Consider the following 25,575-nt stretch of genomic DNA (forward strand, 5'->3'; position numbering starts at 1 on the left):
AATTAACAGTCGAGTAACTTATTAGTCAGTAGACCATTTCTCCTCTCCGACCTCTTGGTGCATCCCTTCGCTCGTACACCCCTCAGAATGGATGAGAATGGTACGGTCCCCTCGCGCTCGTCAAGTAAACATGGAGCCGCTGGAGACATGTAGAAAGAAAACCCAGTGGATAAATGCTCACAACATTTTGGACTTTAAATTCTATAAGTCAACATAATTTTACCGAGCCTGTTGAGTGTCGACTGTTTCATGTCCGAGCCAGCTCGCTGTTTGTAAACGGGAAATATAGTTCATGTGTTGTTTAGTGTGACGTTTGTATTCCCACACATGGAGTCCATGGAGGCCAGACAAGTTACAAGGGTGTACGGAGAAGTCATCTCTCTCCCCACGCCGGTGTCTGCTGACGTGCGGGAACAACAGCAAGCAGACAGTCGTCTCATCACAGTGAATGCAGGTACCTGTACATTCAATTTAAATAGCCACCTCATTCCGTACACTTGCCCACTCACAGGACGTCCTCGGGATGTACCGATTCACGACGGACTGACAGTCTGAGCACCAGATTGCGCAGGGGCGCAAACAAATATAATATGTTGTAAAGTGGCACAAGAATGCATGCTGTTAGTTCACTGGCTGCAAACACAAAGGCGCTAGTTTACAACAGCACAGTCGGTGTTACCAAGATAAAGATTTGCTATAGCTCTAGTGGCTTTTTCAAGCATTCCAATGGTTGTTTTTCAGGAGTAACGGTCAGGTGTGTAGCCAGAAATTGTTCAGTCGGGTGGCCAGGTTGACAACATTTCACTCAAGGGTGGCCATAAGCGTGGGCACAAAAACACACGCACACATGTTTGCATGCTCGTAACACCTCATAACTGAAAAGTTATTGTTTATCATACCATCCTCAGTCAGGGTTTCATTAAATGAAATACACACACATCCAAAAACTTGCACAACACACTCATAATCAGAGATTACGGACAAACGGCGAACGAGAAGTCTTTTAAAAAGGACGGACTAAGCAAGGACGGAAGTGGATTTATAGTTGTCCCTCTATTCGTCCTGAACCAGGCCAAGTGCCGTCTGACGTGTTGTGTTGAGTTCTTTTAAAAAGAAAGATCACTCTTCTCTTCCGCGATACCACGGAGCAGCCATGACTAAACCTGCACAGCACAGTGTAGAGTGCTTTTTTATGTGTTCCCTCCCTGCAGGATTGTTCTCACAGGCGTAGTCTGCCCTCTAGTGGATACCCATTTCACTGACGAGGAAAAAGATGGACAGCAATTTTGTTTTGTTAACTAACTGTTAGCATTGAGTACAAATTTGATCCCTTTGCATGCAAAGTATGTCCTTGTCTGGGACATCTCTAGACCGAAAAATCTATCCAAACCTGATGAAATGTAAGGACATAAGTGCTTACGGACGGACGGGGTCAGAGGACGATTATTTTTATGAACAAGGACGGAGGGACAAGGACGGAAAGGTACTCAGATCGCAGACGGAGGATGCAAGTGCCCATCTCTGCTCATAATACCGTATATGCATTATCAAGTCTAAGTGAAAAGCAATGTTTTTCTGATCTTAATTTACTAGATAATGCCATTTTTATTATCCATTACGTTGCTTTCGTGTGCTATCTTCTATTTCATGCACTAATTTGCTGGCTAACAGTCAATCAGAGTGATCAATCGTCACAGACGGCTGACACCATTTTGCATACTGCGATTGTTCCCCTATTGATTCAAATCATATTTCTAGCTATGATTTGACAAAAAAATCTCTTAAAGCAACACTTGGTAAGTTTTCAACCATAATAAAATATTTTCATAACTGTTCGACTTACCACTGGTTAAATGGTACGTTTGGTATGGCCTGAGTGGGTCTGTATCGCTTTTACTGGCACTAAGCAACTTTGAGGACGGTGGCTCTAACCCTGCCACACATAAAATATACAAATGTGCTTACTGCTTTACGGCATACGTCACTTACCCCCTTTCCCCATTCATTACAAAGACTGTAGTCGATTCTCACATCCACGCACAATTATTGGTGTCAAGGCAGAAGCTGCAAAACAACCAAACAAAACGTTTTCACATTGTTTTCTGTATGACAAGTAATCAGTGGAAGGCAATCCTGGAATCAATGGCTTTGAACCTTGCCAAAGACATGTTGCCCACTTTTGACCTGATGCATGTGCTTCCAGTCGGCTAATATTCTGCTGAGGTCAATAAGAAATCTGATTTAAATGATAAAATTCTGAGATGTTATTTTAAACCCATATCACCCAGCCCTATGATGGCACCTTCCGGTATTGTTGTTATGTCACTGCTGTAGAATTGGAACACGCTCACAAACTCCGCCCCTGGAATGACAACCACTCTACTCCTAAATTATGTAGAAATTTGTAAAAAAAACATAAAAAAGGTGTTGACTTTTAACTCCCGGCAAGGTGTACAAATAGCTTGACATACATTTTCAGGGTGGAGTCAGACTGATGCGGTGAGAGCAACAAGACTTTGTTACTCGCAACAGTGGACTCTGATCTCAGCCCCCAGAGAACAGCAGAACATCAGGACAGTCCTCCCGCCAGGACCATGTGTACCCTTGTCTGGAGAGTCAGTGCACACACACACACACATACACACACGCAACCACCCACGCTACTACTGTATTTAATTGTTATATTGCAAAGTATATAATTATTCTGCACCTTATTTTCTGGATACTTGGGCTTTCTCCCATACTCCAAAACCCTGCATGCTACAATAGAAGACTCAGACTTCACTTTACTGATCCCTTGGGATGACTCCCTCAGGGAAATTAAAACTCCAGCAGCACACATAATAAGAGCACACAATAGAACAACAGCACACAGTAATTAATGGGCAAATATACTTCGCAAATATACAAAATTACAATATATACTGTATACATATAAGGAGAGGTATGGCGGAATAAGGTTATATTGTTATTGGACACAATGAACTTATTGTACCAGAGGAAGGGTGACCAAGTGAGTGTTAGTGGGAATGAATGGCTACAGATCTCAGGAGACCACTTTATTTTGGTATCATATTGTGTCGCAACATAAAAGCAGTACTGAGGTCTACTGGAAGACTTGCAACATAATAGATGAAGAAGACCATGGGTGAGCAAGAAGAAGAAGAGCCGGAAAAAGGAGGGCCAGAATAAGAGAGAGTAGGTCCCACACTACAATTAAGTTCAGTCACAGTAGTCGTTCCCACAAAACAGAGTGAATATATGCCTGTGAATATTGTTGTTTATAGGTGTAACTGTTCCATTTATGAAATTAGAAGTTGTTTGAAGGGTTAGAATTACCATAACATTAATGCTGAATTGCACGAGCCCGTCTGTGACGTTTATCATTATATGTTAGCATTTAGCTAGTGGACTTTGCATAGAATTATCTGGTTTTGGTTCAACATTTTGCTTTTTAAATATACAGTGCTTGATTCTTTTTTTGTGTGCAGTTTTACACTGAAATTCAGCTGGCAGTTGTCAATCAGCTTGACGGAAGCACACACTACCTTTTATTTGCAGACTATGCAGTCAAGAGTCTTAACGTTTCCCACGTGACAGCAAGGGAGTGAAAAAGGCACTAAGGAATACTTTAAAGAAAGTTATTTAATAAGTTTAAGTGTTTTAAAAAGTTCAATGTGTTTAAAGCATGTGGGAGAGGTACAACTATTAAAAAAAAAATCATATGGACTCCATATCGTAGATTTTCCTGTCGGAAAGGGGGATGCAGTACAATATGACCGATTTTGTTTATGGGGAGAGTCACCTCGCTTTTTTACACAAATATTAACTTTTATTTCACACTTGCATGCCCGGGAAGAGGTTAAAAAAGTCATTTTGCCTTTGGCAATCTTTGTGGAATGTGAATTTCTCCCCTTGTAGATTGCTAAGTTGTCTTTCGCCCATTGGTGGTTTGAGGGCTGTGGTCCGAGACACGGGTGGTCACCAGCTGCTGGAGGTGAGCGGGTCACATGGTCTTCTCGGAGTATTTTGTTCATCAAACCAGCAGTGTGTTAACACTGTTTGCAATTTTGTAGATTTGGGACCATCATGGTCTCAGGAAATGCCTCAACCTGACTGCCCTCAACATACATGGCGGCGTGTACGACGATGGTGAGACACATGCAAACTCCTGTAGCTAGTGAGCTGTCTAGCTACAATATCTTTTTTAGCTATTTACGGCATAATAGTACATGTTTATAAAACATAGTGTCCATTTTGTCACATCATCAAGTATGATTCCTCCTTCCCTAGATTTGTATTTGTGATTGTGTCTTTCCACATAATTCCTCCAGCTCACCTGTGATTCGATTGAGAAGTATAGAAAATGGAAGGATGTTTCTTCGAATATTTTCTGTACAGTAAATAATTTGTAAAAGTTTCATGATAACTAAAAATTCTGAAATAAGCTATTGCAAGTAAGTCAGCTCAAAGTGGAATTTGTTTTGAAGAATACCAATTTGAAGTTTGTCTGGCATTGTTGAATGGTTTATGTTTATACTTTAAGGTTCGTCTATACGTCTTATATGTTCTTATTATTTGACTGCAGTGGCAATGAAGCATCGTCTGTGATTTTGTTGTGTGACCTCAGCCCAATTTGGCGGTCTTTCATGGTCAGAGTGCGAGAGCAAGCTTCTCTACATAGCTGAGAAGATCAAAATCACAGACGAGAAGTCTTCATGGGGGAAGGTTTTTTGACACACACGCACACACACCCACCCGCGCGCACACCACACACACACAGATGCAATATTTAATCCCATCTTGCATGTGTACAAACAGGACAGGAGTGTATACTGTGAGGACTGGGGCGAGGCTCTGACCAACAAGAGCACCCCGGTCATTTGTGTGGTCAGCCTGCACAGTGGATCAGTGGATGTGTTGCCAGGAATTCCGGCTGACATCTCACCAGGACAGGTGAACGCAGGGTTCTCTCTCCAGCTATCATGGCTTACTGTGCTTGATATTTTGTATGTTAATTATGTGTGTGTCGGTCTTCGTCTCCTCTAGGCTCGCTGGGCTCCAGGAAGCCAATCAGTGTTTTTTATTGGTTGGTTTCATGAACCCTTCAGATTGGGACTCAAATTCTGCTCCAATCGCAGGTTAGAAACATGTTACATGTTAAGTTGTGTTTCCTTTGGTAATAATAACTGATAAAGTGATTTCACCGAACTTAGGCTGGAAGCAATGCCCAGGATCTCGGGCAGGCATGGGCAAAGTGTGGCCCCGGGTCCGCAGAAAGCACGCTAGACATTCACTAATGCAGCCCACCGAACATTTATCAAGAGTTCTGGGATATTTGTTGCATTAATTTAGCCATTTGTCACCATAAAATAGGCCAGTTGAGATGTATTAATTCATTTTGTGATTAACCGATGAAACTATTGCTTTTATAATAATAGAATACAATTTCATTATTGAAATGAACAGTTTGACGTCCACTTTTTTTCATGTCACTTAAATGGCCCGACCGGACAGTCCATTTTAAAAATAAAACATTTGCGCACAAAAATTTGCGACCCATTATCTAGTTGGGAATAAAAACACGAAGCTTTATTTTACAAACTAGATCATTGTGTACCCTAAATGTCGGGATGGTCATAAACTGAGGACCCCTGTACCTGTATATTGCATTGCAATCTCTTAATTCTTGCAGGTCAGCTTTGTTCCAGCTCCACATGGATGGTCATTGTGGTGAGTCACTTAAGTCACCATTTAACTAATGTATTGCTGAACAGATATGTCATCACTGTTGGGTGGAAGCCTACCTTTTCCAAATTTGGTCAGTTTCACATTCTGTCACAAATCCATCCACTATTGGTCAGTCATTTTTACGAATGACTGACCAATCCACGTGTTGGAAATTACTTCTTTGACAATGCAACGTTAATGGCTCAACTATTATGTTTTTTTATTTTTTTTTTATTGGGGGATCCCTGAAAATTTTCAACAGGAATGAGAAATTTCAATCTGATTTACTCTTTTTATATACGGTACCCGCATTCGAGTCGGATCACTGGGCTTCTCTGAGGAAAGAACTGTATGTAGTATAACATTTCAGATCCTCCAAAATGTCCGTTTTCCAAAACAGAGTGCTTGACGGGGGACAACCTGTCCGTGTCCTGTCCCAGGCTGAGTCCAGATGGGTCCACACTGATCTACCTGCAGGGGCAGGTTTTTGGGCCGCACAGTCAGTGCCTCAGTCTGCAGCAGGTACCTGCATCATTTACTGTACAGTATTCGTATGTGTGAGGACATAATGTATGTTCAACTAGTTTACCAGGTACTTGATCTTCCACAGTTGGACCTAAAGAGTAGGAAGACGTCCACACTGTTGGATGTTGTGCATAGGCCTCGGAGTGGTAAGTGGCATGGTTTTTTTCCCCTCTTAGGATTCTGGCTTATGATATATTGTGATATATCATCATATATTCAGTGCTCTTGATTGATGGATTTCATTGGCCTGTTGGCTGTGTGAAATTTCTCAGCAATCACATATATGCTCAGATGAAATTCAAATCATTGTCTGTTGTATTAATTAGTCCACATTTGGAAATATACTTTTGCTCCAGATGGCTTTGCTGGTGTTTATGAAGCCCTGCCCTCCAGCTGTTGGTCTGCAGATGGTCAGAAAGTTGTGTTCAGCAGCGCCTGTCAAAACCGCAAGGTAAAAAAAATTATGCATATGTGTCATTCACGTTACCGTAAAGTTCAGACTATTAACTGCAACTTTTTCCCCCAGCTTTAACCCTTGCGGTTTAAGCATTGATGTTACTTGTTTTCAGAGTTTACTCCGTTACGTTCTGCCCTCGGAGCCTGTTAAAAAAAAATAGTACAGGGGCTGAAATTTTGTGCTACTCCTAATTTTTCCCAAATTTATTGATAAAATAGAAAATGACAACTATTTTCATTTTCATGATCAAAAAATATTTAAAATGAACTTTTTAATTAATTTAATTAATTTATTTTATTTATACTAGTACCGGTATTATTTTATTATGTATTTAAGTACTTGGATTTCCCTTAAAATAATTTTAAGTTATTCTTGAATTAAATGTAATTCATTTTATTGATTGGATGGACTTTAATTTGCCTGAAGATGATTATTTTGTATTTTCGTCTGATTGAATGGTTGTTTTAAAAAAAATAAAAATAAATTCCACAGTACTTGAGTAGTTTTTACTTTTTTACTTTTACTCAAGTAATTATTTGGATGACTACTTTTTACTTCTACTTGAGTCATATTCTGAAGTAACAGTACTTTTACTTGAGTACAATTTTTGGCTACTCTACCCACCTCTGCTTGTTTTCGTGTTTTCCTGATCCCAGGAGCGTCACACATGTCTATTCTTAGCTTCTCGTCAAGTCACCAAAATTGTTTTGTCTTCATGACTTTTTCCAATGAGATCCATCTTAAAGAGTTAACTGTTCATGATTTAAAATCAAATGAGCACATTTTAAAGCTTTCGGATCGGCATCCAGTATTTTTGATTGTGTGTTTGTGTTTTTCTTCAGTGCTCTTTCCCCTTGGTTTTAGTTTTTGTTTTCTCTTTATTCTGACCTTTCTGGACATGCAGTGTTTAGTTCTCCAAATGGGAGGCAAAGTGTTCTTGCCTCAAGCAATTTGTTTGGTGATTGTTTAAAGTGGAAGTCAATGCAAACATTTTTTTTCAAGAATATGTTGTATGCAAGCCCACTCGTTGAAACAGGGCATTCTGATAAATATTGTGTTTGCGGAATAAGTGTTAATCCAACTCATTTGAGCCATCTCTGGGGGCGGCCATTTTGTCTTCTGTCGACTGAAAATGACATCACAACTGCTCACAACGACCAATCACGGCTCAGATTCAGAAAACAGGTCAGCCGTGATTGGTCGTTGTGAGCAGTTGTGATGTCATTTTCAGTCGACAGAAGACAAAATGGCCGCCCCCAGAGATGGCTAAAAAAAGAGTGCATTTTCCTGCTTAATTTATATTCCACAAACGCAAAATTAATCAGAATACCGTGTCTCAACTAGTGGTTCTGCTGGGAACATATTCTTGAAAAAAATATGTTTAGGTTGATTTCCGCTTTAACTGTGCCGCCTGACAGTAAACCATAAAAGAAATAACCATCATATAAGTGAGCAACATAAATGTACTTTCAACAATTATCATTAATGCAAATCCACTAGCTTAATGCTAACATACAATTGAGAAGACCATAGATGGGCTAACAGAAATTATTATTGTTATTACTGTCATTTTAAACCATAAAACAACTGTTCTTTAAACACAAACAATACAGAAACATACAAATACAACATACAACAGTGCTTACGTGTATATATTCTCTCAACTCTATGGAAATGATTGAACTGCTGGAGTTTGGCATTTAGCTTTACGTAGTTTCCTGCCTGTCCCCTTCTTGACATCATCGATCAACCCGTCTTTCAGGATCTCTTCATGGTGGACAGAAGGTCAAAGAAAGTCTTCTCCCTCTCTAGTGGTAAAAGTCCAACCTCTCACCAAGGCTGAATTCACACTACATGTTCAAGTGGCGTCTAATGTCACAATTCTTTTTCCCTGCTGTGCCATTTTTAGGCCTGTCTGATGCCACCAAGACATATGGCAGCTGGAAGCTTCTGACCATCCACAATAACCTGATGGTCGTGTGTTGCTCTAGCCCCAACACACCACCAACCATGGTTAGAACATGCACACACGCTCACAGGCACATATATTTTACACTTGCCACACCATGAGGTTTACCTGCGCAATATAATGAGATCCATTAAAGTAACTTTTTCAAATGTGTGTGACTTTATGGCGCTGATAATGCTCTGTTATGCATGTGTGTGTGTTTGTGTGCCCGCGCGTGTGTGTAGGTGGTGGGTTTCCTCCCTTCACTTGGTGAAGCTGTGACCTGGCACCAACTCCAGGAGCCCATCATGACCTTTGACTTCCTGTGGACTGTTCTAGAAGTTGAACCTCTACCAGAAGAGGACAACAAAAACTATCGTGAGATCAACGCACACATACAAAAGCACCAAAAGTTCTAAAGTACTTAAGATTTTGTTCTTTTTCCGATCCCGTGTCTTTAGCTGGGTTAAAGTTTGGAGCCGTCCTGGTTAAACCATGTGCTACTCTCCTTGGAGCCCAGACACCGCTTGTGGTCTTCATCCATGGTAGGTCTAATAAGGATTTACTGAACTCCACTAATACTTTATATTCTTGTATTGATTGCGCTTGACAGGCTGTCCCAAAAGCTACTTCTGTTGGTTTAAGGCAACATTTTCCTACAGGTGGGCCACACTCCCAGTTTGCTGCAGAGTGGAACATCACCACAGCTGGTCTTGTCTCTCTTGGCTTTGCGGTGCTCATGGGTGGGACACACGTGCAACACGCTGACCATAGAAACACTTCAAAACCACCTTTTTATATTGGCAATATTTTTGAACAGAATAACTCATTACCTTGTGTTTTTGTGTATATGATGAATATTTATGAACTTGGATTTTTTTTCAACAGAGATGGTAGATTTTATTTTTTTAATTTTAAAAATAAATTTAGAGTTGTTGGTAGGAGAAAATCGTTAAAAACATGTCAAATCAGGTTTGATAGTGATAGAACATATGTCAAATCCAGATCTGTTGCATATTTTGTGTTTGGCAGCAATTTAAATTCAACATGAAAAATACAATTGTAAATCTTCAGAGCCTTACATGTGAATCACGTGTCGTCAGTGTAAGTTGAATTTTGACCTTATATTTGCTGTTCAGAGCCTACGTGGTTGATCACTGTATTTTATCATTCAATATGAGCTGATGAATGTTTGAAGCCTTGCTACAGACCTGTGCTCTCTGTGTGCTTTTGTTTTTAAGAAAGATTCTTTGTTGACATCTTCTGCTCCTTTATCCACAGTAAACTACCGCGGCTCGACAGGCTTTGGCCAGGACAGCATTCTGTCCCTCATCGGTCACATTGGAAGCCAAGATGTTAAAGATGTCCAGGTAGCTATCTAATTAACCTAACCTGTTCCTTCCTTCCTTCCTTCCTTCCTTCCTTCCTTCCTTCCTTCCTTCCTTCCTTCTACTCAATACTGAGCCCAGGGTCGAATACTTATGACCACATGATATTTCAGTTTTTCTTTTTTCATAAATTTGCAAAAATTTCTACGTTTCTGATTTTTTTTCTGTCAAGATGGGGTGCTGAGTGTACATTGAGAAATAAAATGAACTTTTTTGATTTTGGCAAATGGCTGCAATAACAGAAAGTGAAAAATTTCAAGGGGTCTGAATACTTGAATGCGTACCCACTGTACCTACCTCCCTACCTATTGCATCTACTTTCTGTGTTTTGCCCAGAGGGCCGTGCTCGCTGCACTGCACAGTCACACGACTCTTGACCCCAGTCGCGTGGCTGTACTCGGGGGTTCCCACGGCGGCTTCCTGTCTTGTCACCTGGTAGCTCAGTACCCAGAGTTCTACAGGGCGTGTGCAGCCAGGAACCCTGTCATCAATGCTGCCACCTTGCTGGGCACCAGTGACATTGTGGACTGGTGAGACTGGCTGCTTACTTTGGCTCCCCAACTTTCAACACTTGAACTGTTTAACTGTTCACCCCTCTCTGGCCCCCCCCCCAAACCCCCGCCCGTCCCCATAGGCGTTACGCCTGTGTGGGCTTCCAGTACTCATATAACCAGACACCTACTGCAGAAGCATTGGCTGCCATGTTGGAGAAATCGCCAATCATGCATGCCGCACAGGTCAGATACGCAAATATGTAATATAGAGATAAACGATTTGTTCCCTGGTCAAATGCGGAGTCACTGACACACCTCAACACTCATACCTCACCTCTCTAGCTCATTGGGGGCTGTATTAGGTAGCTCTAAGCATAAACCTAACCCTCTGTAACTTTTTAATTTTTAACACCGACCCTAAGATAATTTTATTATGAAACACATTACCGTTTGAAGTGCAAAGACAGTTCATGAAATCAAACCAGCCTGTAAAGGAAAGTACTGTAGTTTTCCTGGTATAAAGCGACCCACGTGTTTTCTCCCCGGGGTTTGGTGCCTTGCTCAAGAGCAATAACTAATCCCACTTGAAATCATTTGAGCCTTAAATCTTTCCAGACGAAACTGTTATGATAAATAATGCAGACATTCACTAAGACTGATCAGTGAGCACATAAACTACATTAGTTCTCAAAACGTTTGTCACTGACTGACGACAAGTTAAAACAACAGAATGTGTGTGATTTGACGTAGATCAAGGCTCCAGTGCTTTTGATGCTGGGAGGCAGAGACAGACGGGTGTCTCCTCATCAAGGTCTGGAGCTCTATAAAGTGCTCAAGAGTCGGGCGTCGCCTGTCAGGTACAACAATGGTTGCATTACATGCTCACACACAACACACCATGTCACCCAGACTCATTCTTTATGATGTTCTTTAAAGGCTTTAGTCTAAAATGAGTGTGAGGGCCACAGTGGAAAGAAAGAAAAAGCTGTTATTGCATGAAAATGTTGGTACTTAGATGAATCAAATGTTCAGTGGTGATTATTGTTGTATTTGTCTTTGCAGGTTATTGTGGTTTGCAGAAGATGGACACTCCCTGTCCAGAGTGGACACCCAGGCCCAGTGCTTTCTCAACATAGCACTTTGGCTGCACCAGTACCTCTAACACACATGGACAAACAAACAATCATGGTCATTATCTTGCCCAGTGACGGAAGTTGTGGCGTTTTATACCCAGTTACTTTTTTCAGTAACTTATTAATTACCATATTATCTGGACGGTAAGTTGCTCCGGAGTAAAAGTCACACCAGTTAAAAAAATGCATCATGAAGAAGAGAAAAATATAAAAGTTACTCTGGAGTATAAGTCACATTTTTGAGGCAAATATATTTTTCAAAAACCATGACCAAGAACTGTAGAGTTTGGACTCGCACCCAAAATGCCCGTTCCCTAATCGTGGATGCGTTCGTAAATATGCTCCGAGCAAGCACTGCTTCACTCCGACCGTTCAATAACTCATAGCCAATGTGCCATTTGGTTATTCAGAGTGCCCCGAAAAAAGAGTGCTGGAGACCTGTGCGTCAGGCAGTACAGATGGAAAGCACAAGCTGCTGATTGGTTTATAACATAGGCTATGTTTGGAAATTAATGGGAGGGGCGCACGCTCTGCATCTCCGAACACACACACTCCTCTCAGAGTGGTGTTTGGACGTCATAGTCAAAGATGTCGCAATGGGGTAGGCATACTAGGCAATTGCCTTGGGCCCCGAGCTGGAAGGGGGGCGACGGGGCGGATACAAACAGGGCCCCCACTACCCTGCCTAGTGTGTTAAGGCTGAGTAAGGCTTTAATTGGGTGGTTGGCAAATACTTTTGGTGTGCATTACTGCCACCTTCTTTAGCATTGTATAAGGAAGGTGGCCACCGGTGGTAATACTTTGTCTTAATTTCTTCAACTGTTTTAGCGGTTGGCAAATACTTTTGGTGCATTACCGCTGGTGGAAAGAGGGTGGTGGTATTGCACAGAAAGTCAACACGGGGAACAGGGATTTTGGGTGCCACTTCGAGCTCTAATTTTAATATACACTATAGGCCACATAGCATAATTGCCACACACATTATCATTTTTTTTATTCATATCTAACAAAAACGTAAGTAAACGAAAGGAAAAGCACCCAATAAAAAAATACCAATGTGTGTTCTAAAAATTTTGCTTTTTCTTGTTTTACAAAAATATTGAAAAATTACTTTGGCAATTATGCTATGGGAGCGATCTCCAAGTTTCACCTGTCTATAAGTCACAAGACCAACAGGCAAACCATGAATAAAAGTGTGACTTAATAGTCTGAAAAATACGTTAATTACTAATTATTTTCTCAATCAAGATAACGCTGTTCCCATTATTGCTATAATATTGTGGCGCATTGCTTTATTAGTACATCAAAGAGGTTTTCATGTTATTAAAAATGTTAAATGACTCATCCAAATAAAGAATTTTACATGCATCTTAACTACTTTTTAAAAAACAAAAACAAAAATCTCATTTATTATAACTGCTCAAAAGTTTTCCCACCGCTGAGTTATGTATTAATTTTCTAGAATTCCATAGAAGTGTAGTTTCTACAGCGTCTAGCAGAGGGCAGCCTCTCACTATCTTGCCAGTTTTCCCACTATTACTATTGCATCCCATTACTACTCCACACCGGATCTCTTGAATGAAATGATGTGTTATTTACGTAAGCATGAGAGGAAGTGTACGTTAAAGTGACAAAACAGAAGCTTGCTGGCGAGACCCCCACTCAATGGATTAACTGTTTCCTGAGTTGTAAAGTAGTGACAACTGATGGGCCGGGACCCAAATGTGGGTCAGTGACAGATAGTAAAGAAAAAAAAGGGATCCTTGAAGAAAACTCCAATTGTTAAAATTATTATTAATTAAGATTAAATCAACATTTAACAAGTAGATACTGCCTTTTGTTCATTGAAGACTAAATTGTCCATAGGTGTGTGCTGTGCAACTGGCTAGTGACCAGTCCAGGGTGAACCCTGCCTCTCGCCCGATGTCGACTGGGAGAGGCTCCATTTCACCTATGATGACCCTAATGAGGAAAAGCGCTGTAGACAATCAGTAAATGGACGATAAACAAGGGATGATTGCATGGATTTATTAGGTCAAAAAATGTGGTCACGACTGTGATTATGGCCTAGCTTGAGCAATTCCCATCACTTTCCATTCTTGGATCTTCCTTTACTGGAAACAAGCGAAGTTCTCATCCGCACAATGAAATCTATCTTCCAGACATACCTTCTTGGACACACCGCCGGCCATACGGCCGACACCGCATTATGTGGCGTCGACTGCAGCTGCAGCCTCATGAGGTCACGGTCACGTGGGTGTGGGTGATGTCATCATTTCGGGAGACGAGCGGGATGGAGACGGTGCTGACGAAGAAACCATAGGAAAGGAGAAGTGACTCAAGTGTGAAGGACAGAGGGAGACGTTCAGCGTGGCCTTCCGTGGTATTCAGCTGTGTGGGCCGCGGCGCTGAGACGAAGCATTGTTCCGAGACGAGGCGCACACTGGTTCTCACTCTCGCCGTATGTAGGGGGCGGACAAAGGCAGGAAAGACTGCATGTGTGATTTTGGACATAAGGGGACAAAGGACCTCTTGGTGTTGGATTGTTCTGCAGCTTCCTGTCTGTAAGTGGCTGCAGGGGAAGAAAAGTCGAGAACAATAAATAGTTCATATAATAGACCATAGGGGTGACAAGGTTTCAATTGTTCTAAAAACATTTTGAGTCAAAACCTTTTTCTTTTTCATGGGAAATTTTACATTTGACCATGGATCAGTGGTAATTTTGCAGTCTGGTCAAGTGGGGCTGTGCTCCACCAGATACGCAAATGGCACTGTTTTTTTAAATTTCAAAATGGAGCTTGCGAGTAACAGGTAAAAAAAGGAAAAAAATAAAATGAAAATGAGGCAAAAATCCACCGTTTCCAAGCCACAGCCATATTACACGGTCTGAAACATTGCAAAGCCAAAAAGTAGCAAGCGCTGAAATGAGTTTTGCTGAAGGCACATATTAGCGTCAGCAAAATTAGCATTTGGTCTGCTTGTTTGATTGCTTGCTGCTTGCTATGGTGGCCCTGAAGTGCAAATCACAAACACAAAAAAAGGAAAAAAACAAAGGAATCACAAACAAAATTCAAAAACACATTTTAATCACAAATAACACAAGCAAACAACAAAAAGTATTATCAAACTCAAAACCAAGGAAACAAGAAAAAGGAATCGCAAAAAAAAACAAGCAAATGAATCGCAAACAAGAAAAAGGAATCGTTTGATGTTTTAATTAATATGTGAATTATTTGTGTAACTGCAATGACACAATTTATTATTTTTGTTTATTATGTAGTTTTCACGGTGCAAAACAAAAATAACATTGTGTCATTGTAGTTTCACAAATAATTCACATAAACATCACACTCATATTTACTTGATACAAAAGAATGAGGAAATTCTGATAAATGTATCGCACTCTTCAAACGATAGTTTTGTTTCATATGAAGTAAGAGTGTTATAACGATGGCTCATTTGAATTAAGAGTGTGATCAGAATTTCTACATCCTTTTGTATCCAGTAAATATGAGTGATGTTTTAATAATATGTGAATTATTTGTGAAACTACAATGACACAATTTGTTATTTTTGTTTTGCACCGTGAAAACTACATAATGTATCACACTCTTCCTTCAAACGATGGTTTTGTTTAATTTGAAGTAAGAGTCTGATACATTTATCAGAATTTCGACATCCTTTTGTATCGAGTAAATATGAGTCTGATGTTTTGAATTATTTGTGAAACTACAATGTAATTGTCACGCTGCAGAATGTTGGACTTGCTCGTTGTCGTTGAGAGATCGATACAAGATTATCGACACGCGTTTGAAATTCTCAGCATCTTCATTTGAAAATCCAAGTGGCCGCTACATAGAAACCCTCAGCAACTTAAAAGTAGTCCTACAATGCTCATAACAATTTGACGTGCTTCTCAATTCCCTTTTATATAATACAACAAGCAACAGAAACAAACTAGCAGCTACGTTACTTACCCTGCCATGCAAGTATTGTGAGGATGTTGTACCTTTCTGTTGACAATGGCTCAAGCAGGGCTCGCAGTTTTCTCGCTAGTTGTAACTTGCATGTAAACATTAGGTTTCTCCACTAAATAAAGATGAACACCGGGCCACTTTGTAACATCCTCTACCATTCTGTAATCCCATAAGGATCGGAAAACTGCTAAATTGGATCATGTACAAATTGTGAAATTAAAGCACCGTTCTTTCTGCACCAAGAATGTGAGCACATCCTGATTATGTTATCTTTGTTTTACAAACTGAAAACGGGTCTATACCAACTATGCTAATGAATACAAAAGAAATTACATATAATTGAAAATATATATTAATTGAGATTTGTCTGGTCTTTTCTGTCTTATGAATGTTGAAAGAGGAAGTCACCCAAACATATATTTTTCCAGAATATGTTCTACGCAGGCCCACTAGTCTAAACACAGTATTCTGATTAAAATTGCGTTTGTGGAATATGAGGAATCCACCCGTTTTTAGCTAGCTCAGGGGGCGGTCATTTTGTCACTTCTGTCGACTGAAGATGACATCACAGTTGCTCATGGTTCAGATAACGACCAATCATGGCTCAGCTTCAGAAAACAGATGAGCCATGATTGGTCGTTCCCTTAGCCCTGAGACACTGTGATGTCATTTTCAGTCGACAGAAATGACAAAATGGCCGGCCCCTGAGATGGCTAAAAGTGGGTCCATTTTGCTGCTTAACTTATATTCACAAATTCAATATTAATTAGAATGCCGTATTTCAACTAGCGGGCCCGCATAGAGCATATTCTGGAAAAAAATATGTTTGGATTAACTTCTCTTTAATAATATGCATGTTTTTTTAACATATGGAAGGAAGACAGAATTCAAATCCAAAGCCTCAGAACTGCGAGGCAGTCGTGGAAACCACTTGTAGACTGTGCTGCAGACAGATTTGATATTGATAGAAAATACAATCACAGTTTTGATAGGGCTTGAACGTCCCTCGTATTTTTGCTCAGCCACCTCCAGCTCTGCTTCCAGTCATCATGGTAGCGAAATTGGTACTTGCCAATGGCTCACTTTCATGAGTCATGAACCACCTCTTCAAAACAGGCTAATTCCAGTAAAACAAAAATTAGGTTGCTAATCGTAAATTTTCTTGCAGAGGAGTTCACAACTCGGTTTGGCAACTACATAGAAGCAAAATCATCTCAAAGAAAAAAGGTAAGCAGTCCATGTTATCAGTGGTACCAGCATTAGCTTCTGATAATTTTATATTGAGATAAGTTTTCGATGTGGGGGGGAAGTGATATGTGTGACACATGATTACAGCAATTCGGAAGGGCAATTGGGCGGTTTGGTGATGAAGCGTTAAAGGAGAGAACATTTCCTCCTCTGGAGGCTCAAAGATCCTCAAAAGCCCTCTCCAGTATTGTCATAAAATGTGGGAAGATTTAGCTTGTTGCTTTTTTCGAGAAAAATAAAATATGCTAAATTGCTAAATTAGCAACACTGAGTCACATGCCCTTGTTTGGCCTCTGGATCATAAAAAAAAACCAAGCGATTTGAGTGTGACAAGGGGATATGAAATTTGCTATAATTATTTATTTTATGTGTTTTGACAGAGAAGTGCCACAGACACGTTGTTTAAGGCAAATGAGAACTGTTTTCAATTGTAAAACATGTGATAATGTGTCTCCTTGATGCAATACACAGGGGTGATCTGTAGACTCAGGTGAGATCGTGGAGCCGAGTTCAAAGCAAACACAGTGAAGCAGCATTTAGCTGTTATCTTGTTAATCCAGGTTAGCTATTCTTTTTTCTTATACTTCTGAACGAGCTCTTTCCAAGTATTTTAAAATCATTAAAAAGACATCTGTTACTGGCCCGGTATATTCTTTTAGTAATCTACTTTGTTTTTCAATATTTTGTTCTTTATTATATTCTTTTCTGCTTTTAATCATGTAAAGCACATTGAGTTACCTTGTGTTTGAAATGCGCTTTATAAATAAAGCTGTCTTGCCTTGCTTACTTTAAATTGAAAATTTTCCGCAAAATCCATCCATTATCCAAACCGCTTATCCTCACAATGGTGAAGGAGTCTATCCCAGCTGTCTTCAGGCAGTAGACGGGGTACACCCTGGACCCGTTGCCAGCCAATCGCAGGGCACACATGCACATAAACAAACAAACATTCACACTCACATATTTAGGGACAATTTAGAGTGGCCAATCAGCCTATCGTGCATGTTTTTGGAATGTGGGAAGGAACCAGAGTACCAGGAGAAAACCCACGCAGGCACTGGGAGAACATGCAAACTCCACACAGGAAGGCCGGATTCAAACCCATGACCTTTGCGCTGTGAGGCGGACATGCTAACCAGTCGACCACCGTGCCACCATTTTCCACAAAATCAAAAAAGAGTATTTCCATCCACAGCCACCGATAAAATTGCACGCTAATAAATCAGTTTGACCAGCTTTTTCCATTTACTTTATTTCAGCTAAATTATTTTTATTTTGGGGGGCCTACAAAAACAGTAAATTAAATGTCAAACATATGTCCTTTTTTAATGTGCAGTATTTTGTCATAATTTTGAGCTAATTTGCTACAGATCCGAAACATTAAATATTTTCCCTTTATAGTGATAATCATGCTCAGTGTGTAATGGTTGGAGTGTTTTATAACCAAACTGGGGTGGGGGGTGGGAAGGAAAATATAAAATAACGGCTGTAGGTGTAATGTAGTGCAGTTTTACACATTGACAATAATAAACATATACAAATACATTCTGTTAAATATATACTCTCTGGCCAAATGCAGAATTCTCGAGATGGCATCATACATTAGTGTTATGGGGTCACTTTAAAATATGTATGCCGAATCTGGGTGTTGCTATGATAGTATTCTATTTTACAGTTGCCAACACATTTTTACTACATTTTTTAATTCAGAAATGCAAATAAACATTTGTAGAGGCATTTTTTCTATAGCACATCAAGTAATAATACTAATAATACTACTACTACTAATAATAAATATTTAATAATATTTATGAATTAAGGGTTGGGTTCAACAATAGGGGGATTTTTTTTCAGAAATATCATAGCTCTAAATGACAAAACATTGGTAAAGTTACAGGCTTATTATCACGTAAGCTTTTATAGGTCAAATTTCAGCATCAAAACTACATTTATGGCTTCTCAAATAGTGGGGCCATCACAAAAGCCATCTGTGATTATAATTTACAGTTGACATTATACACTTTCTATCCAATAATCCAATGTCGTTGTGGCCATCATAGAATCCTCACAAAATTTCAGAGTGGACTGAAAATCTTTTGTTCACTAGCCCATGAGAGAAAATTCACATCTCTGAGAGAAAGTGAAAGCAAAATCACAGTATGTGTGAGATGATTTGAACTTGCACGTGCCCATTACTCGGCCCCAGGACCGTTTAAAGGCTCATTTCCCGCATAGCCGATATTAAAAGCAATACTTTTCACATGAGGGATTCATCAAATTGTCAGCCACAATGCTCCAACATCTGCAACTTTCCAAGACTTCCTTCCACCTGCCAAGCACTGTTACACGTTCACATGTGTATGTTTAAGAAAAAACAACGTTTGATCGTTTGATTAGGATTTGGGGCAACAGGAAGTACAGTATATCAGAATCTGCTCAATTTAATGTCAATCACATTTTCAGATGATCTCCTTTAGACCCTCTTCCTGTCCGCCCTCGAGCGTCGTTTCATTCCAGTGTTTTTTTTGGTATGTACACAGCGCATTGATGGATCACAGCCTGTGAGGATGTGGTGGGCGATGCGGGCGGTGGGGGGTGGGGGGTGGTAGTTGTGGTATTGTATCATCTCCCTTTTGATTTAGTGACTTTTGGAGGAAGTTTGGACAGTGCGATCTCTGCTCAGGAAGGGACAGGGAGGTACTCTTTTCCCAGTCACTTTGTTCTTGGCTTCACGCTTTGTTCTTAGTTTGGAAAAGGGAGGGTTTGTTATTCTCCCAGTGTAGTGATTCTAACCGGTGTATCGTGAGAGATCACAACGAATCCATTTATCTTTGCCAGTGACGTATAGTGACAGGACAATGAAATGCTCTTCCACTAGATGGCAGAATGTGCAAGTAATTTTTTGAGTAAACTGAGACAAGATCATCACTATTTCAGCATGTATATTTTTTGTGCCATTTTTGTTTGCGACTCTATATTCTATTTACAACCTGTGTTTTTTGCTGATCCCCACTTGGAATAATTTCAATATGATCATCGCCTGTGACTTGGGGAAAGTTTTAAAGCACTTACAGCGAACACTCTGGGTATTGTCGAGTGTGCAATTTCCATCTCTGTTGTCAACCTCCCCCCAAAGGGAAGCATGGTCTCAGAATATGTGAAAGTAAAAAAAGTACTTGACAGTTTTGTGCAGGCAGTTAAAGGTGGCATATATATATATGTATATATATATATATATATATATATATATATATATATATATATATATATTTTTTTTTTTTTTTTTTGTATACATAGTGCTCCGTCTTGTCCAACATCACTAAATAAAACTGACCTCACTTGAGTACTAGAATAGGGAAGCACAGTTTAGTACTGGTGAGCATTTCTCCCTCACATTTATGAGGTTCAGTGTTGAAATCTTGGCTCCGGCCGATGTGGAGTATCTCCTTTGACCGCCAAAGCCCATGTGGAAACTAATCGTCCATTTCCATTTGTGTCAGTAGGAAACACGAAACCAAACAGGCTAAGGAGTTTTGCTGCTTTGTTATTCTTTGGTAGCAATTTCATGCTCAGAGCTGAAAGTGTGAATGGAATCCCACCTCCCACCCTCCGTTAACGTGCATGGTAATGTTAGAATCTTAATCTAAGTTGCATCATGAGTATACGGATGCACATGAACGTGACGAAGGCCAGATGGAGGCTGAGATGGCTTCCACCCTTCCCAAAGTCCCACAATCCTCTACATGTACATATTGTTGTCTTAAGTTGTAACGGTCCAGCATGAACATAACAGAACTTCAACACACCAAACTTGTGCATGGAGAATTACCCAGACAAGGATTTGCTTTTATTTACATTTGTGCGAAGCAAGATCTCTTTTCTTGGCCTACATCCTCGTCCTCAGATCCAAACTATAGATAAAACTATCCTAGAAACCATGTGGAAAGATGGGCAGTGAAGGGACTTAATCAAAAGAAACTTAATAATCAATTAATGCGAATAATATTCAAAAATACACAAATGGATCGCAATAGACGTTACTAAAGTTTATAGATTAGATTACATGACAGATACATTTTAACTGAAGTAGAAGCTCCCCAATATGCACCTATTTGAGATAAATAGGGGTGTGTGTGTGTGTGTGTGTGTGTGTGGGGGGGGGGGGTGCATGTGTATTTATGATGTATACAACCAACACAATTCCTTCCATTTTGTACTCCACGGATCGCAGCCAATCGCAGGGCAAAAATAATTTAAAAAGTACAAAAATTTCAGATGAACACAATGCATGAGACTTGAATTATTTTAAAACCATATAGTTCACGTTTCCTGGTGAACACAAGCCATCCAATCTCTAGCGTCTACCCTGTTATGGATCGCACTTCAGTTGGAGTTAGGGTGGGGTGGGTGATTAAACAATGTTGATGATTATATGTATGTACACTATATAATATATAGTTTATTTGTTGGGGTGATTTAAAAAAAATAAAATCCTTTTTTAAAATACTTTTTTTTTAAAATATGCATAGAGAACATTTCTATTAAAATCTTTTTTTTTTTTTTTTTTTAAATCTGATTGCTTTATATTCATGGCCTGGAATCATCTGTTCTTAATTCATTTACTTTCTATTTCCTCAACTAGTGAACATGTCTGGTTGTCAGTACCTTCAACACTATCTGTGAGATCGGTGGAGAGCCAATAGGCGTAACGATCATGTGTTGATGCGCAGAGGAAGCATTTTTAAACAACATTGTGAGGAGTTGTGAAGTTGAATCTGATAACTTTGAGATTTGCCTGTGTGGAATCATTTGTTTTGCTGATAACCAATTTCAGACTTCCCCAAAAATACACTGCTTGTTTTATGCAATGGTGAGTTAGTGGTCGATTAAATTAGTGGATCAGCTGGGACTTCTCTCATGTTGCGTTTTAGCTAGCATTGGCACTACAACGTTACTTTGCAGAGTTCACTGCAAAGTGGTTGTAGAAACACTCAAAGAATGGTCATTTTTTTATTTTTATTCTAGATTTGACATTGCAACGCACACGTTGTTAACATGTACATTGGCTGACTTAGCATCTTCTGTCTTTTTCACTTTTATCATAATCTGTTTGTAACTACAGTGGCTTAAAAGTCGACTACGTTTCGCAGCAATAAGAATGCCTCTGGAGCAAGAACATTTCTTATCTTTTTTTAAAATAAAGTGTTTCCCATCACATCGTGACATCACTGATGTTAGGAAAGAAAAAAAAAAATCCGTGAAATTCCATGACTCACTGTTATGACTGCGTGCATTTGTCAGAGAAATGTGTTGTATAAAAATCATACAAGTAAGTAAGTACAAACAACTTACACAGTTTTTCCAAAGACTTCAGTAGGGAGGAATTTATGAGCAATAAATTAACTCACAATGTTGAAATAGATTTGACAAGTTAGCTTGCCGCCTCAGTGTAAATGAGATGGTAAAACCACTGCTGTAAAAATGACCACTTAAATCTTAGCATCGTCACACAAATCTTTCAGCATTTCATGTGTGCTGGGCCATAACTCGTTGAAAACCTGTCAGTGAGCGATTTGCCATCAACCTCCAGCCAAATATGCTTCATAAAGCATGCCTGGGCTAAAACTCAAAATACATGAATACAAAATTTCTTCTTAGCGCACCTGCGGCCATTGTATGATGTAACACAACCCATAAATCTATCATGGGCTGCGCATAAGCGGCAATTTTTGACTATCTACAAATTGATGACAACATGTATTTTACACGCATAGTATTGTACTAGTACAACCGCTTGTCTCTGTTATCATCACAGTTGGGATTTTACTTTTTGGGTCATTTTCAGCATGTATCTAAAACCTTTTCATCCATCCATCCATCCATCCATCCATCCATTATCTATACCGCTTGTCCTCACAATGTACACAAAACACCTGTTTCTCTCAAATATTGTCTCACAACGCTGTCTAAATCTGGGTTTGTGGGGACTTTTTTCTTTACCAAGTTCATCTATCCACTTCACAGGTGTCCCATGTCAATATTCTGATTAGACATCATCATTATTCTACTATGATTCCAATCTAAAATCAAAGTGCCTCAATGCATGTTAAGCATGCAAAGCAACTAAATAATTGTTCCATCATTATCTGATAAAAGGTATGCCCAGTCTAATTTGTGAATTTAACATTTGTAAACAACTAACCTGAGCGTGTGTCAGTATGCCTTGTTTGTACCTCTGCTCATTGTCGTTTCTCTGTGGTGTGGTGGCAGAGGCACATAGTCAGACATTGAAACCGGTGTGATACACTGCTTTATGCTACAGTAAGGAGCATCCCTGGCACTGTTGTTTAACTAGCGTTCTTCTGGAATGTTGAGCAACATGCAAACTTCAAATGTGGTCCATCTTAATTTAATGTATTCATATAAAGCCTTAAATTGTCTTGTTTCAAAAAGCTGCTACTTGGTCATTAGAATGAATCTGTCAGTAAAATGACATTAACATTATATCACATATATTAAGATTATATCACTACTCAATCTATATTCACAAACAAAAAACGGTGTGCAGGATGCTCTCTGTACTTTTCAGGTTTGCTGAATTGTGGGCACCAGCTACTAACTCATATTCGCCATTCCAGGTTGGGTCTCCTAGAACAAAATGGTCGCTAGAGGGGTCCGAAAAGACAGCAACAATGAAGACACCAGCTGTTGTTCTTTCTGGCTTGTACAGCCCACACATGCGTACACCAAAATAAAAGTACACATTTGAAAATGAAAGTACTGCACATTTATGTATGTATTTATTTATTTATTCATTTATTTGTTTATTTATTTATTTAAACTTTATCCAGACAGTGAGGGCAGGTCAGAGATTATGGATGGGCTGGTTTTGGCCAATGGGCTGCACTTTGCTTACCGTATAGGTTTGGTCTAAGCAGTCCTTGACAGCCCACAGTTCCTGTCAAAAAAGGCTTGCAGTTCAATTAACAGTGACAACATAAAATGGCACAAAAAGTACCATGAGTCATTGCAACCTACCCAAAATATTTAGCCACCTAACAAAATAAAAAAGCTGCCTAATTGGAAACACACATGGTAACGCAGTGACAGTTGCTCTTCTGTAAGGACTCGGGCCTTGGAGCTGGAGGGTCATGGTTCAAGTTCTATTGCGGACAAAATGTAAAATGGCAACTACGGCAGTTGTTGGAGACAGAGTTGAGCATTTTACTTGAAATTGAACATCTGTTATTTGTCATCCGTCTGCAGCATGGGTACACTTTCGTCGTCCGTTATTTGCCTTTTTTTCCGCGGGGAAAAAAAATAGCACTCGTCTACAGGCCGGTCCGCCTCTAATTTTTAACGGCCGTCCGTCGGCGGGTCCCCCCTGCCGCTGGACAATATTTAAACAGAAATAGTGACTCACTGCGCTTTGGAAGCCTGCCTGCTTGCTTTCACAGCCTGGTCCCTCACTCAAATCTGTCCCCCAAGCAACAACAACTCACTATTTTCCTCTCCGCGCTCGTCGCGGTCATCGAAGCCTCGCCACGAAAAATAGATTGTCATACTGCAGATGAATGGTGGACTAAATAAAGGGGTTTCCGTCTATGCGTAATCCGTCTATTTGAAAATTTTTCACATCATTGGTCAACCATCAGCAAAACAGGCCGTCAGTGACGGATAGACTAGATAGAATGCCCAGATCTGGTTGGACGGATGCAAGTCTGCTTTTTGGCTATTATCAAGGCACTGTCCTCAATGCCTGTGTAATGTTTGCATGCTCCTTTAACTCTGACATCTCTCTTTGTATGCCTGCGTGTGTGCGTGTGTGTGTGATTTGGTTACATAAACAGCAGTGTAAATCGAATTTCCCCTTGAGTGATTATAATCAGTGTAACAAAACATATCCATCGATTTTCTGCACTATAAGGCTTTGTCGTGCGCCCCTCATGGGTGAGTTACAAACAACTACTGTATTTTTTGGTCGCACTTGTTTTTCATACTTTGGCTGGTCCTACTACTTAAGTTCATGCATGACTTGTATATCGTCACTGCCCTGTGAAAAACATTTATTTCGAATTTCCTCATTTTTTAAAATGTTCACATTAATCGAATGTACAGCATGTAATGCGGAAAACCAATGAACGTAAAAAAAAAAAAAAGACATAAGTGTTTTTCACAGGACAGCGATGATATATTAATATAAGAGCTCAGACTGATCCCGCAAATCCCCATTCTCTAATTGTGTTGACTTGCTGTGCTTTACCGCCACCTTCTTTCCACCAGCAGTGAAGCAGAAATGGAAGAAGAAGTAGAAGAAGAAAAAGAAGAAGACATGCATTTCTGCCAGTGGCCATCTTTGTAGCATGCCAAGGAAGGTGGCAGTAATGCAGCAAAAGCCAGCCGTCAAAAGAAAGCAAAAGAAGAAATAGAAGCAGAAGAAAAAGAGTAGTAATGGCAATGAATGTGTGATGTAAGCTAGTTTAGCATGTATCTTTCGCAAATAAGGATTTACAGCACCAAAAGTCACAATAACTAAGCAGAATTCTACTTTTGGCCTCAATGCGACGTGGGATTCTAAGACGAAAAAGAAAAATGTTTCCGTAGTTAAAAACAGAAGTTTCGTCGAACTGGAATTCATTTGCTGGTATTAACATGGAGTGCATTCAGAAATTCAC

At 39.8% G+C, this 25,575-nt stretch overlaps 1 protein-coding gene across 1 annotated transcript; it reads left to right on the top strand.

The window, feature by feature from the left end:
* The first annotated feature begins 65 nt into the window (after positions 1 to 65).
* Positions 66 to 13,653, top strand: apeh2 (acylaminoacyl-peptide hydrolase 2). Its single transcript, XM_086026792.1, has 22 exons — positions 66 to 100; positions 334 to 454; positions 2,480 to 2,615; positions 3,922 to 3,997; positions 4,077 to 4,152; positions 4,631 to 4,728; positions 4,822 to 4,956; positions 5,050 to 5,141; positions 5,696 to 5,733; positions 6,131 to 6,252; positions 6,341 to 6,401; positions 6,612 to 6,706; positions 8,475 to 8,526; positions 8,622 to 8,725; positions 8,906 to 9,038; positions 9,122 to 9,205; positions 9,323 to 9,403; positions 9,942 to 10,030; positions 10,385 to 10,578; positions 10,683 to 10,785; positions 11,293 to 11,399; positions 11,605 to 13,653. The coding sequence occupies exons 1-22, from the start codon at positions 92 to 94 to the stop codon at positions 11,702 to 11,704; spliced, it is 2,106 nt and encodes a 701-aa protein (XP_085882918.1). The 5' UTR covers positions 66 to 91; the 3' UTR covers positions 11,705 to 13,653.
* The last annotated feature ends 11,922 nt before the right edge of the window (positions 13,654 to 25,575 follow it).

The sequence above is a fragment of the Filicampus tigris genome, chromosome 1 (assembly GCF_054856515.1).
Source record: "Filicampus tigris isolate MCC_2025a chromosome 1, RoL_Ftig_1.0, whole genome shotgun sequence".
Classification (NCBI taxonomy): domain Eukaryota; kingdom Metazoa; phylum Chordata; class Actinopteri; order Syngnathiformes; family Syngnathidae; genus Filicampus; species Filicampus tigris.

Coding starts and splice junctions, on each gene's coding strand:
- apeh2 (XM_086026792.1), top strand. Junction 4,729..4,821: donor AGAAGTCTTCATGGGGGAAG/GTTTTTTGACAC, acceptor GTGTACAAACAG/GACAGGAGTGTATACTGTGA. Junction 10,786..11,292: donor CAATCATGCATGCCGCACAG/GTCAGATACGCA, acceptor GATTTGACGTAG/ATCAAGGCTCCAGTGCTTTT.